The sequence below is a fragment of the Coloeus monedula genome, assembly GCF_965178545.1.
Source record: "Coloeus monedula genome assembly, chromosome: 22".
NCBI classification, from domain to species: Eukaryota; Metazoa; Chordata; class Aves; order Passeriformes; family Corvidae; genus Coloeus; species Coloeus monedula.
Genome location: NC_138802.1, coordinates 6,028,129 through 6,036,411, shown reverse-complemented (window position 1 = coordinate 6,036,411; position 8,283 = coordinate 6,028,129). Strand labels below are relative to the sequence as shown.

The following is an 8,283-nucleotide window of genomic DNA, read 5'->3' as shown; positions in this document are numbered from 1 at the left end:
ATAGTTAATAGGTAATTAATTGTAAGACTTACTGTTAAGTCTGGTAAGCGTTTAAGTGGTTCTCCTGTTTTATGTGTCACTGTTAAACCTGTTAGTACATTAAGTTTTAGGGAATGGGGATTAATTAGGCCTAGTGTTAGACCTGCCTTATGTACTAGCAACAGGCCTTGATGTGATTGACAGGGGTGGAATGATCTACTAGAAGGTGGAATGATCTACAAGGGTGTCATCTAGGATTAGCATAAAAGGAAGAACTCAGGACGCAGATTGGACTAAGACCTACCCAATCACTCGATGCACTGACCTCACTCCATTTGGAAAAACCAATCATCTAGACAACGAGCCAACATACACCAATCAAAACACCTCCAGGGGGACGACTCTCAGAAAGAGGGCGGTGTTCTCGGGAGGGGTATAAAAACTGACTCCCTTGGCAACTGCAGGTCTCTGACCAATCGATCCGGGCGAGGCATCGTGGGGTGGGTCCTCCTCCCTAGGGCTAGGCCAATCAGCTGATAGGAACCTTAATGGCTCTGTTACTGTTTCTGCTAATAAACTTGCCGGAGCAGAGATAAATTGGCTAGTGTTTTATCCATTTACTTCACACCCACAGCAAAAATATGGATGGGATCAGATCTGTGTGGCCATCCAAACAGTGCTGAAGTCATTTAGCACAACTCCCAGGAAGTCTCTGCTGCAGAAGAGAGGCCCAGAGGTCAGCTCTTCAGCTTTGTGCTGGAAGAGTTCTCCAGCTGCACAATACAGGTGAGAGCAGAAGGAACAAAGCAGCCCTTACATCTTGCAGAAGAAGGTACCTGTGAACATATCGCTGATTCAGCCATAAAAATCTCCATCCTAAATTGTCAGGACAGCTTTTTTTGGTTACCTATATCCATACACCCCAGCTTTGTCCTGTACCTGTCTCTTCACAGCAGCGGAGAATTACACCTGATTCCCATCTTTTCCTGTGCTGCTTTATTTCTCATGTGTAGTAGTCTACCAGTGGCTGACTGCAGGGAGACTTCCCAGGCAGTGAATGAACCTCTCCCGTCCTGTGGCCATGCTGTGCTTGCTGCATGCCTGGGATTGCTTTCCCAAAGAAACCCTGGATCTCCCAGGTGGAGCAGTACACTGAGTTCCTGAACAAGCCTAGTGGATACCAGGTGCCAGGCACAGGCACCCTCCACTGTTCCTCACTTGATTTCTTCACAAATCAAAGTGACTGTCATCAGACAAGTCCTCCATAGTCACTGCCACCAGCTCAGAGCCAGTTTGGCTCACTTGGGATTTGGGCAACATCATAGGTTTGGCATCATCAGAAGAGATGATGTGCTCTGCTGCTTCTTTCTCCAATGTCTGAGTCACCTGTGTGGAAAGAAGATGACCCAAGAGTCAGACACATAGAGTACCACTTTCCCCTGGATCCCTTTGCTGCCCACACCTTTCCCAGCCCCAGCTCAGGTAGTAACATTTAGCTTCACACCACATGTCTGCAGTTACAACAGGCATGAGACTAATAGGAAACACCAAACCACACACACCAGTGATGTAAAAGACAGGAGAGTAATTTAAATATTTCTCTCTACAAAATTGCTATAATTTAACTCCACAAGCAGTCGTAGACAGTAAACATTCTGTGATTATCCACTGCGTGAATGCCATCCCAGGGAATCTTGCACACTGGGCTCCCTCATCCAAGGAACTCATCTCGATGGATGGATGAGAAATTGAAGTGTCTGGGTTCAAACCTAGCACTGGGCCTCCAACAAAACAGCTGCAGTCTCACGGGGTGTCATCAAGGTGTTAACACCCCCTGAGTAACAAGGCACCTCCACACACAGTGCCAATCCTCCTCCTCGGCTCCTTAAAGTCATTACTGAGCTGCTTCTCCTCCAGCAAACCCACTTCATGCCAGCACAGAAATCCCAGAGCACTGTGAGCTGGGGGTTTGCATCATGGACCCCTCTAAGAATGGGAAATCAGGGAGCAGAAGGGGTAACAGGGCCCACAGGGTGGATTTGGGAAGAATAAGAGGGTGGGAGAGGAGGATGGATGAACAACCGCAGCGGCTGTGACACGAAGCAGTCCTTACCTGCACAATCTGGGCCGTGGTGGCTTGAGAGAAGGCCACCTTGGGATGCTCAGTGCTGAGGTGCCCCTCCAGCTTGCCCCGGGAGGGGAAGAGCTCCCCACAGAGCTCACAGGTGAAGGTGCTGATCGTCTGTGTGATGTGGCTCTGCAAGACCCCCGGGGAGCGGAAGGCCATGGAGCAGTACAAGCAGCGGAACAGCTGAGAACCTGCAGGAGCAGCACTGTCTGAGCCTGGGCTGGGACAGCCAAGGGCCAGCCTGAGGGCACAGGGAGCTGCAATGGCCAGGACACACAGGGCTGAAACCCAGCAGGAACTGGCATGTGCTAGTGTCCCTTCTCTTGGCTGCACCACTGGCTATCAAACAGTTCACGGCTGCTCAGGTTCATTTTGGCTCCCTGCAGCACTGGCATTAAGAAGCCCGGCTGGTTTGCCTGCAGCTGTGGCTGTCCCTGCTCACAGGAATCCCTCCTCCCTGTTCCTTCACACCATCCAGCACTGCTCCTTGCTGGCCTAGCTTGCACCTCCTGATTCAGCTATCCCAAAATCATTACCCACATCAGGAGTTCTCCACTTTCAGAGAGAGCTTCTTCTCCTCACTCTCCAGGCTGCTGTTGGCTGTCCCCTCCAATGTCTCCTGATTCATATTCTCTCCTACTATCCCATGCACTGCCCTGGGGACCCACTATTTGTAGTAGCCTGGTCTGACAGTTCACTCTGCCCTTACAGCTTGCAAACTTGCAAAAGCGTGGAACTGGATGATTTTTGAAGTCCCTTCCAACCCAAACCGTTCTACGGTTCTATGATTCAAAGGGTCCTTAACGTGGTGCCCCCAAGCCCAGGTCTCTCTCTGATCTTTCCAGTCTCCCTCTAGCTACATAGACAAACCTGGTGCATGGGGTTCAGTCCATCATTCCTCATGCTGATGTCTCTTCACCTACACTTAGCTCTCTTCTCTACTGTAACAGGCAAAACCATAACTTTCCATGATTCCAGCAGGTCCAAAAACTTAACATGTCCCAGCCTCACCAACACAGTGTTTTTCCAGTTCATCCTTATTTTCTGTTTCCTCACACTGTTTCCTTACCATGTCCCTCTTCACCCTCCTGCTTAAATTTCAGACATCACCAAGAGGAACCATCACTGCTCAAAAGGTAACCTGAACAGCAGCAAAGGTGACAGACCTGAGTGCCTGTACTTCATGTGAACCTGCAGGAGAGCCAGCGTGGGGAACAGCTCCTTGCACGACTCACACTCGTGGAACTTCACATCTGTAAACAATGCCAAGAACACAAAAATGTGTTCTCAGGGTCGTCTATATGAGACCTTCTGGACCAGAGCTGTCTAGTATTTCATCACCACCACACCTGCACACAGGCATGAGGAGCATCCTTAGAGATGCAGCATGGAGCAAGTGAGCTGCAAGATGCTGAGATGAGCCAGAAGAGACTACTACAGGTCACAAGAATCTACTGTGACTTGCAGGTAAACAGGATGTGCAGCCTTGTCCTATCAGAGTTACTACTGCATTGGTCTCTTCTCCCACATAACAAGTGACAAGAGGAAATGGCCACAAGTAGCACCAGGGGAGGATTAGGCCCTGTGCTCTTCAACATCTTCATAAATGACTTGGAGACAGGACTGGAAGGAATACGAGGCAAGTTCACAGAAGATGCAAAACTGGAAGGAGCTGTTGCCTCTCACAAAGGCAGGGAGACCCTGCAGAGAGACCTCGACAAAACAGGGGACTGGGCCATCACCAACCGTGTGAAGTTCAACAAGGGAAAGTGCCGGATTCTACACCGGGGATGGGGCAACCCTGGATGTGTGGATGGACTGGGGAACGAGAGGCTGGAGAGCAGCTGCAGGAAGGGACCTGGGGTCCTGGTCAAAGGCCAGTTGGATCTGAGTCAGCAGTGCCCTGGCAGCCAGGAGGGCCACCCGTGTCCTGGGGGACATCAGGCCCAGCACGGCTGGCCAGGCAAGGGAGGAGACTGTCCTGCTCTGCTCTGCAGTAGGGCAGCTTCACCTCGAGTCCTGGGGCAGTTATGAGCATCGCAAAGTAAGAAAGATATTAAAATATTAGAGTGTGTGAGAAATGAGACAACTCTTAAAAAGATTAATTTATTGAAAACAGAAAAATTGAAAAATTACAGAAATTAGAAAAATATAAAAATTTGGGATCCTATGGCTCAGTAGATGGTATGCCCCAGGAGCGCAGGGATTTGAGATCTTCTGGCTGAGACAGCACTAGACCTCAGGTAGAGAAAAAGAACTTGCAGTGCTGGGCTGACTTTAAAAAAATTACTAAAAGCCCCTTAAAAGGGGTAAGGCTTTTAATGCCCAGCACCAACGTCTCCCACAGCTGGTGTGGGGAGAGCAAAAGGGGAAAAGAGACCCCGCCGCTCTGCTTCATCCTTTTTATAGTGTCTTTGCTCCGTCCTCCAGTCCGCCCCCAGCCCGCCCCTTCAGTCCAAGGCGATTGGTGCTTTCCCTTTGATGGATCATCTCCGTCCACCAATGGCTCATCGTTGTCGGGGGGGGGGGGGGGAGGTGTTATTGGTTGAGATAAGGGAACTACAATGCCTTCATTAAAATTCAGGTATTCAGGTTGCCATGGAGTGTGCCTGCAGAGTAATGGCTGTGGCTAAAAATAGCTGCTGGCTATTAGACTAGGTGGGGTTTTTTTTGGCCTTGGAATCAGAATGCAAGTGAAAACCACCTACAAAAAAGTATTAAAATACATCCAACACATCTCAAAACACTTGTAAAAGTATACAGTAAACACAGGAAAGGTAACTCTTATGGTGTACAAGTGGTTTGAAATTTGAAATGGGAGCATAAGTTGGTGATTTTTAACTGGGGAGTTTTTAATTGGGAAGGGTGCAACTCTCTTAATAAACTATTTTGAGCAATTGAAAACACTGATAATGGAACTGGATTTTTGTACCTGGGCTGATGGGTTAATTGTAACATTCAATTTAAAAATAATTAACTCAAAATTAATTAATTAAAGCACTTAATATGCAAAGACCAAGCACAAATAGGGATTTCATGTATGACAAGTGTGTCCAAAGGAGGGCCAGGGCAATGGTGGAGGGCCTCGAGGGGAAGCCATGTAAGGAGCTGCTGAGGGCACTCGGTCTGTTCAGCCTGGAGAAGAGAGGTCAGACCTCATCACAATCTACCACTTCCTCGTGAGTGGAAGAGGAGGGCAGACACTGATCTCTTCTCTGTGGTGACCAGTGACAGGACTTGAGGGAATAGCCTGAAGTACTGTCAGGGGAGGTTTAGGTTGGATATCAGGAAAAAAGCTTTTCACCCAGAGAGTGGTCAGGCACTGGAACACGCTCCCCAGAGAAGTGGTTCCAGAACCAAATCTGACAGAGATCAAGAAGCATTTGGACAATACCCTTGGGCACATGGTGTGACTCTTGGAGACGGTGCTGTGCAGAGCCAGGAACTGGACTCAATGATTCTTGTGGGTCCCTTCCAACTCAGCATATTTTGTGATCAGGGAAAATTTCTTCCTGGAAAGCATGGTCTGGCATTGGAACAAACTGCCCAGGGCAATGGTGGAGTCACCATCCCTGGAAGCATTCAAAAAATGTATGGATGTGGCACTTAGGGACATGGCTTGGTGATGAAAGTGGCAAAGCTGGGTTAATGGTTGGACTAGATCCTGGAGAGCTTTTTCAACCTAAATGATTCTGTGATTCTCTCTCTCTCCCAGCAGTCACCACATCACTAATGACGGGTTCTTACCTGTGTGCTCTGCCTCGACGTGCTTTCAGTGAGCAGCAGTGCTGATGAAGGTTTTGTCGCAGCAACCGCACTGCACAGAGGAGAACTTGGAGGACTGGTGATTCTGAGCTGCAAAGACATCAGGGTGGTGGGTCGTGTTGTGATACCATAACCCTGACAATTGCTGCAATGACAAGGATCAAATCACGATTACCATCCAAAGCTGTAGGCTTTAAACCGAAAGAGAGCAGGTTTAGATGGGATATTGGGAAGAAATCCTTCCCTGTGAGCGTGGTGAGGTCCTGGCACAGGGTGCCCAGAGAAGCTATGGCTGCCCAATCCCTGGAAGTGTCCAAGGCCAGGCTGGATGGGGCTTGGAGTAACCTGGGCTAGGGGACAGTGTCCCTGCCCACGGCAGAGGGTGGAACAAGATGAGCTTTAAAGGTCCCATCCAACCCAACCCACTCTGACATTCTATGATTCTGTTCCAGGGACAGCATGACAGCCAGAAACCACATGGGAAGCAATAGAACAGGGGAGTTGTGCTCAGCAGGTACAAGACCTGCTTGTCCTCCCACAGGACAAGAGCTAACACCTCACTCTCTTTTTCCATTGTCCCTGAATACAGCTGAATCCCTGATCCTTGTCTCACTCACCGCAGGTCTCCTTTTGGTGTGAATTCTTGTTTCCTTGCAGCAATGTGCTCCCACACACATTCCCTCCAAGGCTTGCCATTTGCAACATTACTATTTTTACTCCTACACTTCCTGGCAGCTGGAAACTTGAGTGAATGAGATTCCTGCGGGTCCTGATGGGCAGATACATAGCCCTTTGCAGCCAAAGCCCATCTCTCCCCATGGACCTGTCTTTTCCCTATGGACTCTGCCTCTGCACAGTTTTTCCCTCTGCCAACCCCAAACTGCTGCATATGGCTAGGAGAGACACCCTGGTGCAGGAGCAGGCAACAGCAGCATTGGCATATGAGATCAACTCCTGGGTGCACCGGCTCACCTGGTAAGCCTTGTTACACATTTCACCGGTAAAGGGTGAAACCCAACACCATGTGGCACTCCAGGAGCGATGGGGCACTGAAGATTTTGGAGCAGGTAGGGCAGGGGTGGTATCCCCGGGAATGGGCTTCACGAACATGCTTGCGGTGTTCCTGCAGGGTGGCAAAGCTCATGTGGTACTTCCTGCAGTCACAGGGATCTTCAATGTCTGCTGCCCAGAAGCACAGCAAAAACCAGTGAGGGCAAAGAAATCAAGGGAAAAGAAGAGAAGAATTAAGAGAGAAATTTACAGAGGGAGGAAGAAAAAGGGGGGAAAAAATGTTACTTCCCAGGTGAAAACTAAAACTGGAATTTGGGCTTTACATACAGCTGTTCCTATTCACTGACAACTTCCCACAGTGGGCTCCCAGCAGCTTGTTTGCTGGATGCTACCCCTGCCACTGGTTTTGGGATAACCCTACTCATAGCATCAAACCACTAAAATCTCATTTTTCTCGGGAGGAAAAATCCCCCCACGAGACCCCCAGCAGACATCAGTAACACTTCGGCATGTGGCTGCCATGACGCCACAGAAGCCATGCCCTGCAGGCTGGGCTGCCCACGCTGGGGAGGCAGCCAGCCACACTCACTGTGGAAGGTCTGGAGGTGGATGGAGAGCCCGTTGGCCTGGTGAAAGCCTTTCCTGCACTCCCAGCAGACATAGGGCTTGTCCCTGGTGTGGGTGCAAACGTGGCACGACAGCTCGATGGACTGGGTGAACACAGCGTCACAGCACTGGCAGGAATACACCTTCCCTGCAGGGACACCCCAGTGAGAGCCCACACCCATGGCACAGCAGCTCTGTCCGGACCATGCCTGACTTCAGAGGGAGAGGAAGAGACTGTGAAGTGAACGGGGTAGCCATTTCCTAGGTACCAGAGCATCTCAGTACAAGATGCAAAATGCCCTGGAGGTGCTGGAGAAAACCACACCTGCACAGGGAGGATAAAATTGATACAGACCTCAGGTATCTAGAGGTACTACATGCTTCCAGGGGTACTACATGCTGGTGTGTATCATGTTCAAAATGAATTGTCCAACTGCATCACACTGATGGAACAGTGGGAAATACACCCAAGCACATTTATTGCAACCCCAGCGATGCCTCATCTGTGTCAATGAGCTGGAAGACCCTTGCCTCAGTCCCAGGAGTGCACAGCACTGAGTGTGGGGCAGGAGAAGCAGTGGCATGAAAAATATGTGAAATTCAGTCAAAGGGAGGCATGGGAGAAAGTAGGATAACCAGAGGAAGAATGCATCGCTGGAGTCTAGATGTGATGGGACAGAAAGCAGCTATTCAGGAGAAAAACAAGGAATGTGGATGAAGAGGAGTGTGTGGGTAATCTGAGGACCTGGATAAGGGGATGAGGGAAAGGCAGAGTGGAGAGTTGAAAGCAAACC

General features: G+C 49.7%; 1 protein-coding gene across 1 annotated transcript in view; it reads right to left on the bottom strand.

The window, feature by feature from the left end:
• Positions 1 to 1,193: 1,193 nt before the first annotated feature.
• The window catches only part of ZBTB40 (zinc finger and BTB domain containing 40), a gene marked incomplete at its 3' end in the record, with an annotated part of 41,808 nt that continues 34,718 nt past the window's right edge, over positions 1,194 to 8,283 (bottom strand). The window contains 10 exon segments of the mRNA XM_082295585.1: positions 1,194 to 1,224; positions 1,226 to 1,365; positions 2,093 to 2,298; positions 3,274 to 3,360; positions 5,855 to 5,879; positions 5,883 to 6,017; positions 6,845 to 6,884; positions 6,886 to 7,054; positions 7,473 to 7,650; positions 7,652 to 7,698. Of these exon segments, the coding sequence (XP_082151711.1) occupies positions 1,194 to 1,224; positions 1,226 to 1,365; positions 2,093 to 2,298; positions 3,274 to 3,360; positions 5,855 to 5,879; positions 5,883 to 6,017; positions 6,845 to 6,884; positions 6,886 to 7,054; positions 7,473 to 7,650; positions 7,652 to 7,698 (1,058 nt within the window).